Source organism: Trachurus trachurus (assembly GCF_905171665.1).
Source record: "Trachurus trachurus genome assembly, chromosome: 3".
Lineage (NCBI taxonomy): Eukaryota > Metazoa > Chordata > Actinopteri > Carangiformes > Carangidae > Trachurus > Trachurus trachurus.
This window is the reverse complement of record NC_139893.1, coordinates 4429145-4451911: the sequence shown is the minus strand read 5'-3', so window position 1 is coordinate 4451911 and position 22767 is coordinate 4429145. Positions and strand designations below refer to the sequence as shown.

The 22767-nt window shown below is 43.9% G+C and overlaps 3 protein-coding genes and 1 pseudogene across 4 annotated transcripts in view; 1 reads left to right on the top strand and 3 right to left on the bottom strand.

The window, feature by feature from the left end:
- Nucleotides 1-2343, top strand: part of LOC311004515 (protein TANC1-like) — a gene marked incomplete at both ends in the record, with an annotated part of 62549 nt that extends 60206 nt beyond the window's left edge. Inside the window, one exon of the mRNA XM_083996618.1 lies at nucleotides 606-2343. Within this exon, the coding sequence (XP_083852744.1) occupies nucleotides 606-2343 (1738 nt within the window). The remainder of the gene's footprint in view (nucleotides 1-605) is intronic.
- Nucleotides 2344-6246: 3903 nt separating this feature from the next.
- Nucleotides 6247-22767, bottom strand: part of wdsub1 (WD repeat, sterile alpha motif and U-box domain containing 1) — a 37178-nt gene continuing 20657 nt past the window's right edge. The window contains exons 12-13 of the mRNA XM_083997024.1: nucleotides 7336-7470; nucleotides 6247-6587 (exon numbers count right to left, since the gene is read on the bottom strand). Of these exons, the coding sequence (XP_083853150.1) occupies nucleotides 6436-6587; nucleotides 7336-7470 (287 nt within the window). The 3' untranslated portion in view covers nucleotides 6247-6435. The remainder of the gene's footprint in view (nucleotides 6588-7335; nucleotides 7471-22767) is intronic.
- On the bottom strand, nucleotides 11483-17438 carry LOC311008046 (annotated as a pseudogene). Its single transcript, XR_014596512.1, has 3 exons — nucleotides 17179-17438; nucleotides 15673-17069; nucleotides 11483-13122 (listed from the first exon to the last, which is right to left on the bottom strand). The product of XR_014596512.1 is annotated as an uncharacterized misc_RNA (transcript).
- LOC311004877 (E3 ubiquitin-protein ligase TRIM39-like) lies at nucleotides 20353-21919 on the bottom strand (the record flags this gene model as incomplete). Its single annotated transcript, XM_083997068.1, has 2 exons — nucleotides 21877-21919; nucleotides 20353-21767 (listed from the first exon to the last, which is right to left on the bottom strand). Exon 2 carries the CDS (start codon nucleotides 21748-21750, stop codon nucleotides 20353-20355), a length of 1398 nt encoding a protein of 465 aa, XP_083853194.1. The 5' UTR covers nucleotides 21751-21767; nucleotides 21877-21919.

Sequence of the window (22767 nt, the reverse complement as noted above, 5' to 3'; positions counted from 1 at the left end):
AAATAAAAACACCCGTTGCCCTTTACATACAGAAAACCATGACGATAGAATTTGTGCTTTTACTTTGAAACAGGAAGCTAACCTACCCTCGATGTAGCTAGCTTGAACCAAAATAAACCGTCTTTGCGGGAACCCTCCGTTTTGACCGATCTCGTCCCGTTAGCGGCATTTGACCGCTCAAGATGCCTTACTGGAGAGTTTTGTCAGCTCTGAGACGAAGATCGGCCCGCCGGTTTCCGTTTAGAGTTGCTGAAGAGTTTCTCTGATGACTTTAGGTGGAGGCAGGCTAACACTACCCATACACTTCCAGTGTTTGAGCTAAGCTAATTAGCGACTTTAGGTGGAGGCAGGCTAACACTACCCATACACTTCCAGTGTTTGAGCTAAGCTAATTACGGGCGATACGGCTCTATCTCCCTTGTTACTGCACACACAGTCGAAAGGATGGTGTCTATCTGCTGGTCATGGACTCGGGAGTGGGGCAAGACACGAAAAAAAAATATTAGCGTATCGTCCATCTCCGTGCTGCTCCTGCTTCTTCGGCTGTAAACAAAGTCTTTGTAAAGTTCCTTTGTTTCTGCTCTCTCTCTCTCTCGTCTCCCCAGGCAGTTTGCTGCAGCGCTGGCCGACCTCCACGAAGCCGCACGACTCTCCCCGTCCAACCGGGAGATACGGCGCCTGCTCGCACGGGTGGAAGAGGAATGCAAACACCACCAGAAGGCGTTAGCGAGCCTCAACTCCACAACAACAACAACAACAACAACAACACACGCCCATGCCCCCCCTCCTCACCACCACCAACACCAACAACACCACCACCATCATCCCCATCACCACCATCATCCTCACCACCAGGGCAACGAGGAGGAAACAGATGCGTATTCACAGGGAAGTCTGGAGCGGCCGATCCCCACGGAGCAGCAGCAGCAGACGACGACGACGAACGCAGAGAAGGAGGATGATGAGGATGAGGAGGAGAAGGAGGAGGAAGGTGAGGAGGTGAGTCTGCCGTGTGGGAAAAAAAGCCTGGATTTCTGGCCTCTGAATCCGTACGCTCCCAACAGGACGCTCCCGGGAGCTCTGACTACTGATCCGCCGTGTTTCCCTCAAGACGAATTACACGTCCAGAACCAGAACCAGAACCAGCAGCTGTTCTGTGTGGACGTTCCCGAGCCCGTTCCTGTTGCCGTGAACAACAACCGGCAGCGGAGCAGCATCAGGGAACCGGAGAACAGCAGCAGCAGCAGCGTCAGGACTCATCACCACCACCAACACCACCACCACCACTGCCACTCGCTCCAGTCGGCCGGGGGCAGGGTTTTGGGGGGGGTGGGGGGCCGGCCTCTCTCTCTGTGCGGCGGTCCATCCAGCCCGCTGCCGGGCCGACACATCTCCACCTCGCTGAGGCCGGCGCCGGCGCCGCTGGGCATCATCGACATCGGCATCAACGAACACAGTGGACACAGTCCCACGGAGCTCTACCACCCCATGTCCCCCCCCGCCGGCAGCAGCAGCTCCCCCCCCCCACTCATGCACCACCACCACCACCACCACATGTACCAGCCGCGCTCCTCCAGCTTCTCCCGGGCGTCGGACCGACTGTCGACGACCGCAGCTCTGGACGGACTGGCTCTGGCTCTGGGCTCCAGCATGGAGGTGAGGAGGGAGAGCGGAGGCGGAGGAGGAGGAGGAGGAGGAGGAGGAGGAGGAGGAGGAGGTGGTGGTGGGGGGGGCACGGCGGGGTCGAGGGGCTCCAGCTCCAGCCAGGCCTCCTCCAGTGGGAATCTGTCGGACGGTGGTGGCGGCGGCGGCCAAAACCAACCACCACCACCACTACCACCGTGTCCCATCAAGAGCAGCGGGAGCTTCAAAACCAAACCCGAGCTGAAGCCGCGGCCCTTCATGGGAGTCATGGACAAAGCGGTGCGAGTCCAGGGCCAGCAGCAGCAGACCGCCGGCGGCCTGGGCCGAGGAGGAGGAGGAGGAGGAGGAGAAAGAGGAGGAGAGAGCTTCGGTATGTCCGTCATGGAGTTCCCGGGGTTGAACAATGAGTTCAAGCGAGCGTCCTTCCAGGAGCAGCTCTCTGTGAGTCAGGCCGGCAGCCAGCAGCAGCAGCAGCAGCAGCAGAGCCGGGAGTTTGGTGTTGGTGTTGGTGTTGGTGTTGGCGAGCGGCTGCAGCAGCAACACCAGCGAGAGCCACGAGGAGGCGTCGCTTCGTCCTCGCAGCTCCGCTTCCCCGACGGCGGCGGCCGCCACCGACAGGCCAGCCTCACCAGGGACAACCCGGCGCTGCACATGGCGCCCATCAAACCCAAACGCTCCTTTATAGAATCCAACGTCTGAGTGATAAGTTTATTTAAGGAAAGCACAGACGCAGCAGACGGCTGTTTCCAACAAACATTGTCCCACATTAAAGGGATAGTTCAACATTTTGGCAAATCCTCCTATCGCCATAAATAATCCCTATAGTCACAGCAGTAGGTTCATCATCACCTTTAATTATCGGTGCATGTTGTTTTGAGATCGGCGGGGCAGAGACGTGAGCTGCTCAGAGCTACGCTACGAATACCTGCCCTGTCCCTCATCAAACTCATCAAATACACAATCCAACAACTCCACAACGCTCTGGTGGACAAGCTGTGACCTGCACATTCACCACGCTATGAAATAATCATGTAGAATTATTAGAGTTGGGCGATGTTGACATTTTCATATCGCCCTAATCGCTCCCCTGGGAGATCACGATACACGATGCAGACGTTTGAGAGGATGATCAACACGTGTGTGTGCAGCATCGTATGTGTGTTGCCCCTTCTCCACTACACATTTACAGCTCTACTCAGCTCAACTCGGCTCGGTTTAGGTCCTTTAGGACTCACTCGAGTCGTCTGCACCACGAGTACGGACCGCAGTGTGGTTTTCCACGCAGCAGACAATTAAAGCAGAAGTAAGCGATCCGGTCGTTTTGGCTAACTTCTTGTCAGCCGATGGAGTTAGCAGTCCCCGCCCTCGTCCCTACGTCACCACATTCACGCGCATCCCTTGGCTGCACACACAGAGAGGACTGCCCCTTTATGCCGTTCTCTCTCCTCATTGGATAAAGGTTGTAGGATACAAGGCAAGTTTTCTCCTCGGCTCAGAGCAGAGCAGAGTGACTGACAGACCCGTGTTTCAGACCAAACACTCTATAGAAGTGATTGCTGTCGGAAGATAGAACTATTTAAGACTTATATTAAAGCAGAAGTAAGCGATCCGGTCGTTTTGGCTAATGCTGCGTTCCAGGCAGGCTTTTGAAACCGTAAATTACAGCTTCAAGTCACAACTTACGACTTTGTAGCGTTCCAGGCAACCCACTCCTGTTTTTCCGACCTGTTTTACCTGTGAAAGTCACTATAACGGCCACTCGTAACTTCTGACCCGTGAACTCGTACCAGATCGAACTGGTACCACTTCACAGGTCGGAAAAACACGAGTTACGGGCTGCCTTGAACGCACCATAACAGTCCTCGTCCCGACGTCACCACATTCACGGCGTCCCTTGGCTGCACACACAGCCCTGCATGCCGTTCTCTCTCCTCATTGGATAAAGGTTGTAGGATACGAGAAATGTTTTCTCCTCGGCTCAGAGCAGAGCAGAGTGACTGACAGACCCGTACGGTCCAAACACTCTATGTAAGTGATTGCTGTCGGAAGATAGAACTATTTAAGACTTATATTAACACAAATATATTACTTACTTCTGCTTTAACATAAATATTCCGCTTACTTCTGCTTTAACTCGCTTGTCAGAACAACAACAGCCTCAGTAAAGATCAGTGGGCGCTGTTGCCGGTGTGTTTTTAAAATTAGCGCTCGCGACTCTTCCAGTAACAACGCTCTGGCCAATCAAACATCGGCAAGAAAAAAAACATTGATGTTCGTCCTAACAAGCCTAATAATTATGTAACATTACAACACATGAAGCAAATACTCAGAACTACTTGCATTTTTTGAAATCCCTCCGCCCAGCAGCAGCCGTGTCTGAAATGTAGTTAATTTGCCTCCAAAACAACTCTGTCTCATAACGTTACATGATTATCTCATAGCGTGGTGATTGTGCAGGTCACAACTTGTCCACCAGAGCGTTGTGGAGTTGTTGGATTGTGTATTCGATGAGGGAAAGGCGAAATTGTGTTCACTGAGCAGCTCACGCCTCTGCCCCGCCGATCTCAAAACAACATGCACCGATCATTAAAGGTGATGAACCTACTGCTATGACTGTAGGGATTATGGCGATAGGAGAATTTGCCAAAATGTTGAACTTATCCCTTTAAGGTAGCAGGGGAGCTGGTCTGAGAACAGCTCCCTTCCCTGAGCCTGTTTTGTAGAAGTTATTGCTGCTGCACTGCATTTACAATCTAGAACCAGTGTTCAACTCAGGCTAACGACGCTTTTTTGCTTACATGTCTACAGCTACACTAGTGTTACTCAAGAAAACCAGACATACCTTAAGTAGGGATGATTTAATAAGAAAAGAGAAAAAAAAGTAGTATATTGTCTCAACTTTTAATTTATTATATCAAATATAGAAGAGAAAGCTTTGTGCACGAATATACAAAACCTCATGCTGTTAGTTGCAGGATATATGACCATTTCTATCGTCAAGTGTCTTTTAAAAAACATTTATATTTGTACGGTGTACACTATATTTGCAGATTATATATATATATTTCCCTGTAAGTGGTTATCTGTCAGCGTTACAGGCTTCAGAGAAACTTTCTGTCCTTCAGATCCTTTTTCTTGGTACATTTGATAAAAAAAAGAAGAAAAAAAAAAGCCCTGTATACAATGACAACGTTGGAAACTTCTCATCATAACCTAATATTGACTTGATTGCTTCAATACTCACAGTATATATATGTTATTTATTTTTGCATAGCAGAGGACTTATTCATATGGAGTGTTTATTGGTTTATTCAGACTCAGACGTTTCAGAGAGTTTACAGGAGTCGACGACGGTTAGAAACTTTTCAGAGACTTTTCATGCTGCTGTTCGTTTACCTTTTAAAGTCATACTATGGATCACAGATTTGTTACCACATGGTCACTGTGGTAAAAATAAAACATGAATGGAGGACGACATTTTCTACATTTTCTTCTTTATTCGCAGAATAATGTTGCAGAAGCTTCAGAGCGACAGTTTAACTTTATTAAAGCCACCACAATAAACTTGCTTGAATGATAATATGAGCTTTGCACATTTCTGAAAATTGCAAAAAGAAGAAAAAAATGTTATGTTAGTGAATGTTATTTTTGCACAGAGGAAAGTAAACATTAAACTTTATCCCTTTAGTATTCATAATTATAAAGTCGATCTACAGAACACAAGTGTATGAAACTACTGACAGTGCAAAGAGTGTTTTGTTATTTCATTAAGACGACCAGTTCAGTTAAAGCTGCATTAAGTAAAGTTTCTCAGTGAAGCGAAGGAGTTATTAGTGTTAGAGACACTTGCAGCTCCATGTGTTTTTGGTTATTCAGTCAATAAAACATCGTAAATAATTTGAAAAACATGCAGAAAACTAAAGACCTTTTTCTTTCTTTTTTTTAAATCATTGCACATTTATATCTCTTTGCATGCAAAAATCTGAGCACCTTTCTTTTTTCTTTTTTTTGGGTAAAATGAATTTCTTAAAAAGTTAATGCACTTTTCCTTTTTTCCTTTATGAACTTAAGTAATTGTTCCAGGTGCACAGGTGTCAGAACCGTTTTCTTTCTTTCTTTCTTTTTCCACTCTCTGGTTCCCCCTGCAGCTGTGGAGTATACATGTAATTTCCTTTTTTGTGCCGAGGTAACAAGGACGTTACTTTCGGAGTCAAGCATCCAGATGTTGAATCCAGTGTCGTCACCCTGTGTCTTTCCTCCAACCAGTAAAATCCAGTCCTGGATTATGTACAGATTTTCATGCATTATTATGCTACGAATATCCAGTGACATGAGCGACCAGTGCGCATGCGCAATTCCCGGCAGTGAAAAATATCTTCCATTCGTGGTGGAAAATATGGCATTTTAAGATTAAAGTGCGTTTTGATAATAATCCTAGCGAGAGAAAAAATCAGCATTTTGTATTCCTTCAGTGAATGTATATGATCTTTCATTTATGTATTGACGTAAAGTGAGAGATAAGAGCAGGCCAGCAGGAGGCGCTGTGTCCATTCTTTTTGATTTAAGTCATTGAAGTGTCAAAATCATTCATAAATCGTTGATTTAAACAACCTCACCCACAAACGTTGCCTAATGCAGCTTTATGAACGAATCTCACTGCAGAAAAAAAAACCCAAAAAACAGGTGAAACCGAATCTGTGAACCCGCAAAGCTGTGAGCAACTGTGTATTCAGGGTTTCTGTTTCTGATATAGTATCTCAAACACATCTGCAGCCCAGATGTGCTCCAGCACTAGTGTGTGGTCTTCCAGCGGCCGATGGCCATCTTCAGCGTGTGGTTGGGGGTGAGGAGCGTCGTCAGCAGAGGGAGGTTGGTCATGGGGCTGGAGCGGTTCTTGGTGTTGATCCAGCCCTCAATGGCCTCGCGTTCGTACGAGTAGCCGTCTGTGGAGAAGAAGCGAAAACACACACACACACACACACACACACACACACACACTGGCTGATCAATATGTGTTTATATACAAAGACGGTTTATAAACCAAGACCCCCCATGACGAGTCCACTTCCTGTATATACATGTCACGTGGGTTTCTGCACGGCTACGCCTTTTTAGGAGATTAGGAGCAGCCTTGTGTGTATTGACTCCAATGGAAAAATTGAACGTGAACACAGATTATGGTCGATCCTTTCGTCCCACAGTCACTGAAGTAAATTTTGAACTCATTTTTCACAAACCACATCTCTTCTGAACATTTGGAGACGAAAATGGCAATTTTCAGACGGACCCATCAGGAGAAAATGAACTTTGTTCACAACCTGTCTCCGTCTCAACAACACACTCTCGCGAGATTTGGCACAGATCTCCTAGGCAACGTCAAACAAACGGCCTCTAACTCCCGTGAAAACTATTTAAATAATTTTCGTCATGCTAAATATGACTGTAAGTAGTGTACATTTTTTATGTTATCATAAGAAAATATAAATATCTCACTTTCATCTACCTACAAATTGTATAAATCCACACACACATTCACAGACGAGGTGGTGACGGTTGGCCACGCCCATTTAGGAGACAGGAAGTGTCACCATTTCTATCACTGGAGCAGCCTCTCATGGGGTATCTTGGTAAATACTAAATAGAGTATCTTTGTTATGACAACAGAGTGGACAGAGTCTGAGCTTCTCTCACCAGCAGCGATGACCGGCTCCCTCATCAGCTCTCTGGTGATCGGACACAGGAACTCATCGGGAACACCTGAGCAGGCCGACTCGCTCCGCAGCTCCTCCACCTTCCTCAGGAGTTTGTTGCGAAGGCCGACGGACTCTAAACACACACAGAAAAAGAAGAAGGAGGAGGAGGAGGATAAATAATAATAACCCATTAAAGGTATAATACGTAGTTATTCCGTCCCTCTGGCTGTGCGGTTGCATATCGGAACGTATTCTTGATGTTGCAAACTTGCATTCACTGAAATCCGGCAGAGGTCAGACGGACAACAGACACTGCCTCTTTGTAAACAAGTGGTCTGACAATATGTTGTCATGGTGATGTGGTATTGTTTACCTGACCCACGTTTTACCGTCTTTCTCTGGTGGAGTAAAATGACATCCGGTTGGTTTGCCAACGGCCGTCTGCCTGACTGCACCTGAATGCAACACCAGTGCCTCCGTCCTTCCTCACACTACACAGTGGTGACAGTTTTAACAGGCCGAGCCCACAGCTCCGCTGAGTTTCCGTGGTTACCTATGGTCACGCTGCCACTCATAAAAAATGGCGATGCAACATGGCCGCCTCGGTTCGGTGCGTCGCCCACTTATGTATTTGTAACGACTTGTAACAACTCATTCTAAGATACGAGGAAGATTTCATTTGTATGCGGCTGTGATTCCACTTCAGTGAATATTTGATTTGATTTTTGCTAATAAAAAGCCAAATAAGTTACACACTGGGGCTTTAAGCCTCCTGGGTCTCAGGAGGAACAATCTGAACTGGCATTGGTATTTTAAGATCAATGTCGAGGCTTCGAGCCATCGGCTATTGGAGCATTTAGCACTTTTTCACTCTTGGACGGGAAAATTTGTGAGCGTGGGTGAGCGTGAACATGGCGGGGAGCGACCACGTCTGCTGCTGTCTGTCCGCCGCAAAGTTAGAAAACCGAGCAGGAAGTCCAGGACTGCATTTTAGCTTTTTTTCATTTTTTTTAACCTATAAATTTGTTTTGCAAGTAAGAAAGTAATTATCAAAACATGCAACATGCAACTGGATATGAGAGATTTTGCAGACCTGGTTCAGTCTGTTTCGTTTTTATTATGCAGCTTCTTTAAAAACACACACATTGATTTCACTCCCACTTCTGAGGAACATGCTCCTGTTGTTCCCTCTCTCTCTGTTTTCTAACAAGTCGCTGCTGTAAACCGACGAGGAGTTGGATTGACAGCAGTGACTTGTGGGATGGAGACGGCTCCATGACGACGGAGCTGCTACACTGACATGAGCAGCGACAAAACGACACTCTCACATTTTTCTTTTTTTCTTTTTTTTACCCCTGTGGTTCTGAACTTCAGACAGAAATGACAAGACACAACCCGGAGGCTTCATCTTCAGATGTAAATCCACTTCACATCTTAAAGGGATAGTTCACCCAAAATTCAAATTGCACTCATTATCTACTCACCCTCACCCCTCTGAGTTTCAGGGGGTCTCGGCGTAGCAGTGCATGTCCATATAACGGTTGCAAATGGATACCAACTGTCTTCGTAACAAAAAGACACACCAAAAAACATCCAAATACCTCCATGCTGCTCGTATGTAATGTCCGTCTTGTATTGAAGCCCCGACATGCAAAATTGTTCCGAAAAAAAATTGGACGGACCAGGGAGAGACCACAAATTTGACGAACTGGGAAGAGGAGCTTCCGCCACAAACAAGCTTGAAATATAGACTTATTTAATTTTTTTCGGAACAATTTTGCATGTCGGGGCTTCAATACAAGACGGACATTACATACGAGCAGCATGGAGGTATTTGGATGTTTTTTGGTGTGTCTTTTTGTTACGAAGACAGTTGGTATCCATTTGCAACCGTTATATGGACATGCACTGCTACGCCGAGACCCCCTGTAACTCAGAGAAGCCACGGAGGACTCTGAAACTTCTCCCAGCCCTTAGTCCACATGAGGGTGAGTAGATAATAAGTGCAATTTCAATTTTGAGTGAACTATCTCTTTAAAGGAAACGTGTTTTTTTTTAAGTCAGAAACACTGAAGCCCTTAAAGGGATAGTTCAACATTTTGGCAAATTGGCCCCTTGCCATAATCCCTATAGTCATAGCAGTAGGTTTGTTACCTTTAATAGTCGGTGCAAATGTTTGAGTGTAAATGCTACTGTAAACATACCTGCAAATTCTTGCTAAATATATTTTCAACGTTCATGAAAACAAAAAGGCCAACATTTTGGAATTATGTTAGATGATGTGTGGCAAACTTCAGAATTTTATCTCAAAAACTTAATTTTTCAGAGCATTTTGAATTTTTCTCTCATGTGAATAATTGGAGTCAATGCAAGAATGGCATATCTCATCAGTTATTGAGCTGAGCAGCAGATTCAGATTCAGATTATAGCTAGCTTACAGCGATGGGTCGGGTCCGGGCTACTTTTGGGCAAATTTAGGCAATTCTGAGCAACAAACAGGAGAATAGGAAGACAAGACAGTTAACCTTATAATGTTCAATTTGCATCAATTGAGGATTGAACCCACAACCTAGGGAACCAAAGACCGTTGTCTATTGCATTGAGCTAATTGACAAGTGACAGTTCAACAGTGGCTTCACAAATTGAGTAAGCCATTCACTGTCGTGTAGGCTGATTTGAAACCACAGTAAAAAGAAAAATCAGTTTTTGAGGTAAAATAATGATATGTATTTGTTAAACATCTATTATGAGTAAGATGTTAGGAGCCTTCGCACATGGTCCAGTCCAAACTATTTGGATTTTCAAATTTAGAGGCTTGCTGACATGCCACCATTAGGACAACTGTCTTGTGTTTCGTGTTGAGGACAACTGACATTTTGATCTGTCATCATCATCATCACCCTTGCTGGGTCTCGAACTCACAGCCTCTGACACCAAGAACCACCTCCTAACTCACTGAGCTAATTAGCTGGTAGTGAGACCTGCTGTGTAGCTTCATTTATCCACTCAGGTGAGCCAGTGCCCGGGCAGCTGTTGTGATGAAATGGTCAAAATTTCATAAATTCAGTCATCTAAACAAAAATCTGATAAAACATAAATTGCATCTTGACAGCATAGAAATGTTGGTGATTTGTTTTTAATGATAAGTGTTTTGCTTCATAAGAGAAAATATGAGGTTTATAAATTCCACTCTCACATTGACTGCAGTTGTTCCCATGAGAGCAGAATTCAAAATGTTCTCAAAAATTCAGTTTTTGAGTTAAAATTCTGATATTTGCCAAACTTCATCAACCATGACTCCAGAATATTCTCATTTTTTTTCAGGAAGATTGAAAATGTATTTATCAAGAATTTGATGGTATATGTTTACAGTAGTGTTTACAGTCAAACGTTTTCATGCACTGTAGGCTCAATTTTTGCTTAATCAAAAATCCGAGAAACAAGTTTTGTGGAGGACGGTCTGGAGATGCTCTGTAGCAAGTTTGGTGTCAATTGAGCAAAAATTGTGGGAGGAGATACATTTTAAAAGTTTTACAGTTATTGAAAAAAACAGAGTGATGGACTTCATAATTTGTATTGAGTCTAAGTGGACAAAAGTTTCAGCAGTATTGAGGCAACATTGTGGTGAAGTTTCAACACTGTAGCATCTACCGTTGGTTTGGTAGGAATTTTTAAAGTTTTTAAATTTAAACGCTTATTGTGCCCCCCCTGGGAGGGGGGGGCACATGTCCTTGGAGTTGAGTGAATCTGGCATGGGACTGGACCTTTGTGCAAAGTTTGGTGAGTTTTCGCCCATGGGAAGTATGACTTCCTTGGAAGAAGAAAGAAAGAAAGAAAGAAAGAAAGAAAGAAAGAAAGAAAGAAAGAAAGAAAGAAAGAAAGAAAGAAAGAAAGAAAGAAAGAAAGAAAGAAAGAAAGAAGAAGAAGAAGAAGAAGAAGAAGAATTCCTAGGAATACAATAGTGTCCCGGCAGCTTAGCTGCCCGGACCCTAATGAAGATTCAGTGCAGTACTTGTACCTGTGCAGAGTACTGGGATGTTGTGTAGAAGCAGGAGACGTTAAAGACGAAGCTGAATATGAATCCAAGTCAAGACAACATTTTATTATGCTGATGAAAAACAGGAACGAATATACATTCAGCTTTTGTGACGAACTGACACGTTTTAGATCATTTCATACGAACAGATACAAACTTTTCACATAATGAAACAAGAATCACTTTTAATGTTAGTGAAAATATTTTACACATGAAGAGTGGTAAAAAAGGAAAAGTGTAATAATGAGGCAGAAGGAGGGCAGGTGCAGTTTAACAGGTTCAATTCACTGACTTTTCCCTTTAAGAAATAAACAAACATGATAAATATGATCATCCTCTTTATCTCTAACTGCTCTGCTCCACTGTCACTGACACCTTCACTGGCACCAGCTTCAATGGGACATCACCAATCTGAATGAATGGAAACATCTTCTGAGTGAAAGTGTGTGTGAAGGTGTGTATGTGTGTGTTAGTATCAGGATCAGAGAACGACAGTTTTCCTCTGTTGAAGTCCAGATTCACTCTGATCCTCTGGAACTTCTTCTGCACTGGGAGAAAAGTGACTGGAGCTGATGGTGAACGTGCTTTGTATTTATCTCCAGTGGACGCTAACACCCATGATCCAGACGCTATCTTGTTTCCCTTCCTCTGCACAGACTCTGTTAACACACCCAGCATCCACCATGTACTGTCTCCAACCTGGACATCCCAGCTGTGAGTCCCTGAGTTAAAACCCTCAGAGCCCAGGACAGAGTAGTAATAATCAAACCTCTCTGGATTGTCAGGAAGCTGCTGTTTGACTCCTCGTCTCACACTGGTCAGATCTTCAGACAGGATGAGTTTTGTACCAGCAGTGTTTGGGTCCAGAACCACAGGACTGTAGGAGACCATGTCCTTCATCTTGTTCCAGATGTTGAAGGTCAGGTTGCCCAGGTGTTTGGCCTGGTCTATCAGAGCTCCTGAGTCCAGCTGTGGATCCTCCAGCAGGGGGCGCTGCTGGACTCTTTCCACTGCAGCCTTGTAGTTGAGCAGGAATGAGACGTCTTCAGCTCTCAGCTCGTCCTCTGTGGCTCTGACTGTGTGTGAAAGAGCTGCTATCTCTCTGCTCAGAGCCTCCATCTTCTCCTTCATCCTCTGACTCTTCTGCTCCTCTTCCTCCCTCAGTGCAGCCATCCTGGCCTCCTCTTCCTCTTCTAGAAACTGGTGAAGCTTCTTAAACTGCTCCTTAATCTGCCTCTCTGTGTGTTGGGCCTGGACCTTAATGTGTTCTGCTGTTTGACCAAACTTCACCTGAACTTCTTCAAAACCCTTTAACTTCTTCTTTAAGGGCTCCAGAGTTTCTTCAAGTTCCTTCTTGAGTTTAGAAGCAGCTTCATTGATGGGTCTGATTCTGTGGTTGGTGTGTGTTTCTGAATCTCTGCAGATGTGACACACTGGCTGCTGATGGTCCAGACAGAAGAGTTTGAGTTTCTCAGAGTGCAGACTGCAGAGAGCCTCTGAAGATCTCTGCTCTCTCTGCTGTAAGAAGCTCTCACACAGGTTCTTCAACACCAGACTAACAGGTGGATGACCCTTTGAAGATCTTCTCTTGCAAACTGGACACAGTTGATCTTGTTTCTCCTTCCACCATCTCTGCAGACAGTCTTTACAGAAGCTGTGGCTGCAGGACAGAACAACAGGATCTCTGAAGACCTCGGTACAGACCGGACAGCAGAGATCCTCCTCTAGTCTGGAAGCCATTTAGTCTGTGAGTGAAGCTGAAAACACAGCAGACAGGAAGTAGAGTCAGTCATGGCTCCCCTCCCTCCTCTACCGACTACACTGAAGTTTACTGTGACTCTGAGTCCAGGTTTTAGTCAAACTCACCTTCAGTGTGTGGAGTGTCGGCAGGTTGAAGCAGCAGTGTTGTAGCTGGACTCACTCACAGGAAGGTGTTAGTTTGGTCTGAAGCTGAATCTGATCGTCTCTTCTTCAGTCTGCGGCTCCAGGACTGAAGTGAAAGTGCAGCAGTTTCCTGGTTTATGAGTCATGTGAGGGGGCGGAGCTTTGAAAAGTGACTGAAAGTTGAACAGGTCGGTCCAGGTTAATGTAGAGGAGCTGTTCCAGATACGTGCCTCGTATTGAAAAGGGCCTTTCGTGTGTCAGTAACGGAGTACATTTACTTGAGTACTGTACTTCAGTACATATCCAGAGGATTTGTACTTTACTTGAGTATTAGATTTCTTTGGTACTTATTACTCTTACTTGAATACATTTCCAAGACAAATATTTTTTACTTTTACTCGAGTTAATTTCTAGGAAGGCTGAAAAGTACTTTTCTAAAATCCTATTGGACACAAGCTGTGTTTGTCAGAGAAGGAAACCCTAACCCCTAAAAGCAGCACATCAGTGCAGCTGCTTTCAAAGAGTTCATTCTCAGAAACAAGAGTTAAAAGGTCCTTAAATTCATTTAGAAACAATTATAGTATTTCATTGATGTGAAAAATAAGAAATTTACTCTTACTCTTACTTTTACTTCAAGTAAATTTAAAAGCATGTACTTTTGGATACTTAAGTACCTTAAAAAGCAAGTACTTTTTTACTCTTACTGGAGTAACATGTCGACTGAGCTACTTTTACTTGTAACGGAGTGAATCTTGACCAGTAGTATTTGTACTCTTACTCAAGTACTGGGGTCGAGTACTCTGTCCATCTCTGCTTAGTTGTAGTTTTTCAGGTTTTAGGAGAAAGCCTCCGTCAGACCTCTGAAGATGAACTTGTTCCCTTTTAGTTGCATCCATCCCATAATGTTCCCATCAGTCCTCATCAGGTTCCATTCCAAGGGCGAAAAGTGGTGGGGACAGTGACCATATGCCCCCCGAACACAACGTTACCACACAGAGTTGTTTTAGAGGGAAATGCAGAGACTGTTGATGAAAAACTGTCCCTGAAGGCAACGTGCATCAGCGGTTTTGCATGAATTTCCCTATAAAACAACTTTGTGTGGTAACGTTGTGTTATTATCTCATAGCGTGGTGAATGTGCAGGTCACAACTTGTCCACCAGAGCGTTGTGGAGTTGTTGGATTGTGTATTTGATGAGTTTGATGAGGGAAACCAAGAAATCCCATAATGAGCCTCTGTAGCGTAGCTCTGAGCAGCTCGCGCATTTCGGGGCTTCAATACAAGACGGACATTACATACGAGCAGCATGGAGGTATTTGGATGTTTTTTGGTGTGTCTTTTTGTTATGAAGACAGTTGGTATCCATTTGCAACCGTTATATGGACATGCACTGCTACGCCGAGACCCCCTGTAACTCAGAGAAGCCACGGAGGACTCTGAAACTTCTCCCAGCCCTTAGTCCACATGAGGGGGAGGAGATAATGAGTGAAATTTCAATCTTGAGTGAACTATCCCTTTAAAGGAAACGTGGGTTTTTTTTTAAGTCAGAAACACTGAAGCCCTTAAAGGGATAGTTCAACATTTTGGGCAAATTGGCCCCTTGCCATAATCCCTATAGTCATAGCAGTAGGTTTGTTACCTTTAATAGTTGGTGCAAATGTTTGAGTGTAAACCCTACTGTAAACATACCTGCAAATTCTTGCTAAATATATTTTCATTCATGTGAATAATTGGAGTCAATGCAAGAATGGCATTTTTAAACATCAGTTATTGAGCTGATCAGCAGCTATAATTATTAATTGAAGCTTTGTACCAAGTTGTTAAACCACTTTGACCAACGACAGCAGTAAAATGCTGCTTTAGCATTGACATGATTGATCAGCCAATACTTTCCTGGTGATATATTCAGTAATATTCAGTGCAGTACTTGTACCTGTGCAGAGTACTGGGATGTTGTGTAGAAGCAGGAGTCGTTAAAGACGAAGCTGAATATGAATCCAAGTCAAGACAACATTTTATTATGTTGATGAAAAACAGGAACGAATGTACATTCAGCTTTTGTGACGAACTGACACGTTAATACATTTTAGATAATTTCATACGAACAGATACAAACTTTTCACATATGTAATGAAACAAGAATCACTTTTCATGTTCGACATTTTATCATCTGGAGAAGAAGAATCAAATGTTCAGTCATTTATCATTTTTTAGCACATCACTCCACACAAAGTCATAATAACAAATGTAATGTGAAATGACTCATAAAGATAAAAAAAAGAGTGAAAATATTTTACACATGAAGAGTAGTAAAAAAGGAAAAGTGTAATAATGAGGCAGCAGGATTAAAAATGATTTAAGAAATAAACAAACATAATAAACATGATCGTCCTCTTTATCTCTAACTGCTCTGCTCCACTGTCACTGACACCTTCACTGGCAACAGTTTCAATGGGGCATCACCAATGTGAATGTATGGAAACATCTTCTGAGTGAAAGTGTGTGTGAAGGTGTGTATGTGTGTGTTAGTATCAGGATCAGAGAACGACAGTTTTCCTCTGTTCAAATCCAGATTCACTCTGATCCTCTGGAGCTTATTCTGCACTGGGAGAACAATGTTTGGAGTTGATGGTGAACCTGCTTTGTATTTATCTCCAGTGAACCCTAACACCCATGATCCAGACCTTATCTCATCTCCCTTCCTCTGCACAGACTCTGTTAACACACCCAGTGCCCACCATGGACCGTCTCCAACCTGGACATCCCAGCTGTGAGTCCCTGAGTTAAAACCCTCAGAGCCCAGGACAGAGGGTAAATAATCAAACCTCTCTGGATTGTCAGGAAGCTGCTGTTCATCTCCATCTCTCACACTGGTCAGATCTCCAGACAGGATGAGTTCTGGATGAGCAGTGTTTGGGTCCAGAACCACAGGACTGTAGGAGACCATGTCCTTCATCTTGGTCCAGATGTTGAAGGTCAGGTTGCCCAGGTGTTTGGCCTGGTCTATCAGAGCTCCTGAGTCCAGCTGTGGATCCTCCAGCAGGGGGCGCTGCTGGACTCTTTCCACTGCAGCCTTGTAGTTGAGCAGGAATGAGACGTCTTCAGCTCTCAGCTCGTCCTCTGTGGCTCTGACTGTGTGTGAAAGAGCTGCTATCTCTCTGCTCAGAGCCTCCATCTTCTCCTTCATCCTCTGACTCTTCTGCTCCTCTTCCTCCCTCAGTGCAGCCATCCTGGCCTCCTCTTCCTCTACTAGAAACTGGTGAAGCTTCTTAAACTGCTCCTTAATCTGCCTCTCTGTGTGTCGGGCCTGGACCTTAATGTGTTCTGCTGTTTGACCAAACTTCACCTGAACTTCTTCAAAACCCTTTAACTTCTTCTTTAAGGGCTCCAGAGTTTCCTCAAGTTCCTTCTTGAGTTTAGAAGCAGCTTCATTGATGGGTCTGATTCTATGGTTGGTGTGTGTTTCTGAATCTCTGCAGATGTGACACACTGGCTGCTGATGGTCCAGACAGAAGAGTTTGAGTTTCTCAGAGTGCAGACTGCAGAGAGCCTCTGAAGATCTCTGCTCTCTCTGCTGTAAGAAGCTCTCACACAGGTTCTTCAACGCCAGGTTACGAGGTGGTTGTTCCTTTGAAGATCTTCTCTTACAAACTGGACACAGTGGATCTCGTTTCTCTCTCCACCAGCTCTTCAGACAGTCTTTACAGAAGCTGTGGCTGCAGGACAGAAGAACAGGATCTCTGAAGACCTCGGTACAGACCGGACAGCAGAGATCCTCCTCTAATCTGGAAGCCATTTAGTCTGTGAGTGAAGCTGAAAACACAGCAGACAGGAAGTAGAGTCAGTCGTGGCTCCCCTCCCTCCTCTACTGACTACACTGAAGTTTACTGTGACTCTGAGTCCAGGTTTTAGTCAAACTCACCTTCAGTGTGTGGAGTGTCGGCAGGTTGAAGCAGCAGTGTTGTAGCTGGACTCACTCACAGGAAGTTGTTGGTTTGGTCTGAAGCTGAATCTGATCGTCTCTTCTTCAGTCTGCGCCTCCAGGACTGAAGTGAAAGTGCAGCAGTTTCCTGGTTTATGAGTCATGTGAGGGGGCGGAGCTTTGAAAAGTGACTGAAAGTTGAACAGCTCAGTCCAGATGAATGTAGCGGAGCTGTTCCAGACACGTGCCTCGTATTGAAAAGGGCCTTTTCGTGTGTTTTTTTTTTTTAAATAAATAAATAAATTACTGTAGTGCATAGGGATGTAATAAAAAAAAAGGTTATCTTTCTACCATACACATTTCCTTGTAATACCATGTCTTGTGTGTGTGTGGGAGTTAAGACATATAAACTCATGTACATTAATAACACAAGCTCTGACGGCTTTGAAACGTGACATAATTGTGGTCAGGAAGTCGCTTTACCTGTTAGAAAAACCTGGGTGTGAATATCTTGATGTGTGTAACATGTAGTCTTAGTCTTAGTAGTTTTTATTTAGTCTTAGTCTTAGTTGCAGTGGTGGACAGTAACAGAGGACATTTACTTGAGTACTGTACTTAAGTACATATCCAGAGGATTTGTACTTTACTTGAGTATTAGATTTCTTTGGTACTTATTACTCTTACTTGAATACATTTCCAAGACAAATATTTTTACTTTTACTTGAGTTAATTTCTAGGAAGGCTGAAAAGTACTCGTTACTTTCAGGTCTGCTCTTTTTTTTTTTTCTAAAATCCTATTGGACACAAGCTGTGTTTGTCAGAGAAGGAAACCCTAACCCCTAAAAGCAGCACATCAGAGCAGCTGCTTTCAAAGAGTTCATTCTCAGAAACAAGAGTTAAAAGCTCCTTAAATTCATTTAGAAACATTTATAGTAATTCATTGATGTGAAAAATAAGAAATTTACTCTTACTCTTACTTTTACTTAAAGGGACAACGAGGTGTTTTGGAAAAGCGAAGTGTTTTCACACTACATTTATGAGCCTCCGCGCACCGTGAAATTCTTTGACCGGCGCAAGACAGACTCATGTTTTCATTCATCAAGAATTAAAGTCAGAGGTTGGAAGACGATCACATACCGTCGTAGTTCCGACCATAAATGGCGATTCGGCGGCGTTATTCTCATGACTCGCCACGAAACCGAAAGTAAAGAAACGCTGGTCGGCTCGACCAGCATCTCCGCCACCACTAATAATAACAAAATAACGATAGAGACAAAACGATATATTTATCTAAAATGGGCCCATTAACAAGTGGTAACGTAGATTCATCCACATTAATATGAGACTTTTTTATAACCAAATAGAAACTCCTCATTGTCCCTTTAAAGTAAATTTAAAAGCATGTACTTTTGGATACTTAAGTACCTTTAAAAGCAAGTACTTTTTTACTCTTACTGGAGTAACATGTCGACTGAGCTACTTTTACTTGTAACGGAGTAAATTTTGACCAGTAGTATTTGTACTCTTACTCAAGTACTGGGGTCAAGTACTCTGTCCATCTCTGCTTAGTTGTAGTTTTTCAGGTTTTAGGAGAAAGCCTCCGTCAGACCTCTGAAGATGAACTTGTTCCCTTTTAGTTGCATCCATCCCATAATGTTCCCATCAGTCCTCATCAGGTTCCATTCCAAGGGCGTCAGTTTACTTTGAAAAGTGGTGGGGACAGTGACCATATGCCCCCCGAACACAACGTTACCACACAGAGTTGTTTTAGAGGGAAATACAGAGACTGTTGATGAAAAACTGTCCCTGAAGGCAACGTGCATCAGCGGTTTTGACATGAATTTCCCTCTAAAACAACTTTGTGTGGTAACGTTGTGTTATTATCTCATAGCGTGGTGAATGTGCAGGTCACAACTTGTCCACCAGAGCGTTGTGGAGTTGTTGGATTGTGTATTTGATGAGTTTGATGAGGGCAAACCAAGAAATCCCATAATGAGCCTCCGTAGCGTAGCTCTGAGCAGCTCGCGCATTTCGGGGCTTCAATACAAGACGGACATTACATACGAGCAGCATGGAGGTATTTGGATGTTTTTTGGTGTGTCTTTTTGTTACGAAGACAGTTGGTATCCATTCACAGCCGTTATATGGACATGCACTGCTACGCCGAGACCCCCTGTAACTCAGAGAAGCCACGGAGGACTCTGAAACTTCTCCCAGCCCTTAGTCCACATGAGGGTGAGGAGATAATGAGTGAAATTTCAATCTTGAGTGAACTATCCCTTTAAAGGAAACATGGTTTTTTTTTTGGGGGGGGGTTTAAGTCAGAAACACTGAAGCCCTTAAAGGGATAGTTCAACATTTTGGCAAATTGGCCCCTTGCCATAATCCCTATAGTCATAGCAGTAGGTTTGTTACCTTTAATAGTCGGTGCAAATGTTTGAGTGTAAACGCTACTGTAAACATACCTGCACATTTTTGCTAAATATATTTTCATTCATGTGAATAATTGGAGTCAATGCAAGAATGGCATTTTTAAACATCAGTTATTGATCTGAGCAGCAGCTATAATTATTAATTGAAGCCTTGTACCAAGTTGTTAAACCACTTTGACCAACGACAGCAGTAAAATGCTGCTTTAGCATTGACATGATTGATCAGCCAATACTTTCCTGGTGATATATTCAGTAATATTCAGTGCAGTACTTGTACCTGTGCAGAGTACTGGGATGTTGTGTAGAAGCAGGAGACGTTAAAGACGAAGCTGAATATGAATCCAAGTCAAGACAACATTTTATTATGTTGATGAAAAACAGGAACAAATGTACATTCAGCTTTTGTGATAAACTGACACGTTTTAGATAATTTCATACGAACAGATACAAACTTTTTCACATATGTCATGAAACAAGAATCACTTTTCATGTTCGACATTTCATCATCTGGAGAAGAAGAATCAAATGTTCAGTCATTTATCATTTTTTAGCACATCACTCCACACAAAGTCATAATAACAAACGTAATGTGAAATGACTCATAAAGATAAAAAAAAAAAAGAGTGAAAATATTTTACACATGAAGAGTAGTAAAAAAGGAAAAGTGTAATAATGAGGCAGCAGGATTAAAAATGATTTAAGAAATAAACAAACATAATAAATATGATCATCCTCTTTATCTCTAACTGCTCTGCTCCACTGTCACTGACACCTTCACTGGTAACAGCTTCACTGGGAGTTTATTACCAATCTGAATGTATGGAAACATCTTCTGAGTGAAAGTGTGTGTGAAGGTGTGTATGTGTGTGTTAGTATCAGGATCAGAGAACGACAGTTTTCCTCTGTTCAAGTCCAGATTCACTCTGATCCTCTGGAGCTTCTTCTGCACTGGGAGAACAGTGACTGGAGTTGATGGTGAACGTGCTTTGTATTTGTCTCCAGTGAACGCTAACATCCATAATCCAGACACTGTCTTGTTTCCCTTCCTCTGCACAGACTCTGGTAACACACCCAGTACCCAGGCTGTGTTGTCTCCAACCTCGACATCCCAGCTGTGAGTCCCTGAGGTAAAACCCTCAGAGCCCAGGACAGAAGGGAAATAATCAAACCTCTCTGGATTGTCAGGAAGCTTCTGTTTGACTCCTCGTCTCACACTGGTCAGATCTTCAGACAGGATGAGTTCTGGTTCAGCAGTGTTTGGGTCCAGAACCACAGGACTGTAGGAGACCATGTCCTTCATCTTGGTCCAGATGTTGAAGGCCAGGTTGCCCAGGTGTTTGACCTGGTCTATCAGAGCTCCTGAGTCCAGCTGTGGATCCTCCAGCAGGGGGCGCTGCTGGACTCTTTCCACTGCAGCCTTGTAGTTGAGCAGGAATGAGACGTCTTCAGCTCTCAGCTCGTCCTCTGTGGCTCTGACTGTGTGTGAAAGAGCTGCTATCTCTCTGCTCAGAGCCTCCATCTTCTCCTTCATCCTCTGACTCTTCTGCTCCTCTTCCTCCCTCAGTGCAGCCATCCTGGCCTCCTCTTCCTCTTCTAGAAACTGGTGAAGCTTCTTAAACTGCTCCTTAATCTGCCTCTCTGTGTGTTGGGCCTGGACCTTAATGTGTTCTGCTGTTTGATCAAACTTCACCTGAACTTCTTCAAAACCCTTTAACTTCTCCTTTAAGGGCTTCAGAGTTTCCTCAAGTTCCTTCTTGAGTTTAGAAGCAGCTTCATTGATGGGTCTGATTCTATGGTTGGTGTGTGTTTCTGAATCTCTGCAGATGTGACACACTGGCTGCTGATGGTCCAGACAGAAGAGTTTGAGTTTCTCAGAGTGCAGACTGCAGAGAGCCTCTGAAGATCGCTGCTCTCTCTGCTGTAAGAAGCTCTCACACAGGTTCTTCAACACCAGGTTACAAGGTGGTTGACCCTTTGAAGATCTTCTCTTACAAACTGGACACAGTTGATCTTGTTTCTCCTTCCACCAGCTCTTCAGACAGTCTTTACAGAAGCTGTGGCTGCAGGACAGAAGAACAGGATCTCTGAAGACCTCCGTACAGACCGGACAGCAGAGATCCTCCTCTAATCTGGAAGCCATTTAGTCTGTGAGTGAAGCTGAAAACACAGCAGACAGGAAGTAGAGTCAGTCATGGCTCCCCTCCCTCCTCTACTGACTTGACTGAAGTTTACTGTGACTCTGAGTCCAGGTTTTAGTCAAACTCACCTTCAGTGTGTGGAGTGTCGGCAGGTTGAAGCAGCAGTGTTGTAGCTGGACTCACTCACAGGAAGTTGTTAGTTTGGTCTGAAGCTGAATCTGATCGTCTCTTCTTCAGTCTGCGGCTCCAGGACTGACAAAGTCCAATGAACTGTTTCCTGGTTTATCTGAGGTGAGTCAGGTGAGGGGGCGGAGCTTTGAAAAGTGACTGAAAGTTGAACAGGTCGGTCCAGATGAATGTAGCGGAGCTGTTCCAGACACGTGCCTCGTATTGAAAAGGGCCTTTCGTGTGTCAGTAACGGAGTACATTTACTTGAGTACTGTACTTCAGTACATATCCAGAGGATTTGTACTTTACTTGAATGTTAGATTTCTTTGGTAATTATTAAATTTCTTATTTTTCACATCAATGAATTACTATAATTTTTTCTAAATGAATTTAATAAGGAGCTTTTAACTCTTGTTTCTGAGAATTAACTCTTTGAAAGCAGCTGCACTGATGTGCTGCTTTTAGGGGTTAGGGTTTCCTTCTCTGACAAACACAGCTTGTGTCCAATAGGATTTTAGAAAAAGCCCTGAAAGTAACGAGTACTTTTCAGCCTTCCTAGAAATTAACTCGAGTAAAAGTACAAATATTTGTCTTGGAAATGTATTCAAGTAAGAGTAATAAGTACCAAAGAAATCTAATACTCAAGTAAAGTACAAATCCTCTGGATATGTACTTAAGTACAGTACTCAAGTAAATGTACTCCGTTACTGACACACGAAAGGCCCTTTTCAATACGAGGCACGTGTCTGGAACAGCTCCGCTACATTCATCTGGACTGAGCTGTTCAACTTTCAGTCACTTTTCAAAGCTCCGCCCCCTCACATGACTCATAAACCAGGAAACTGCTGCAC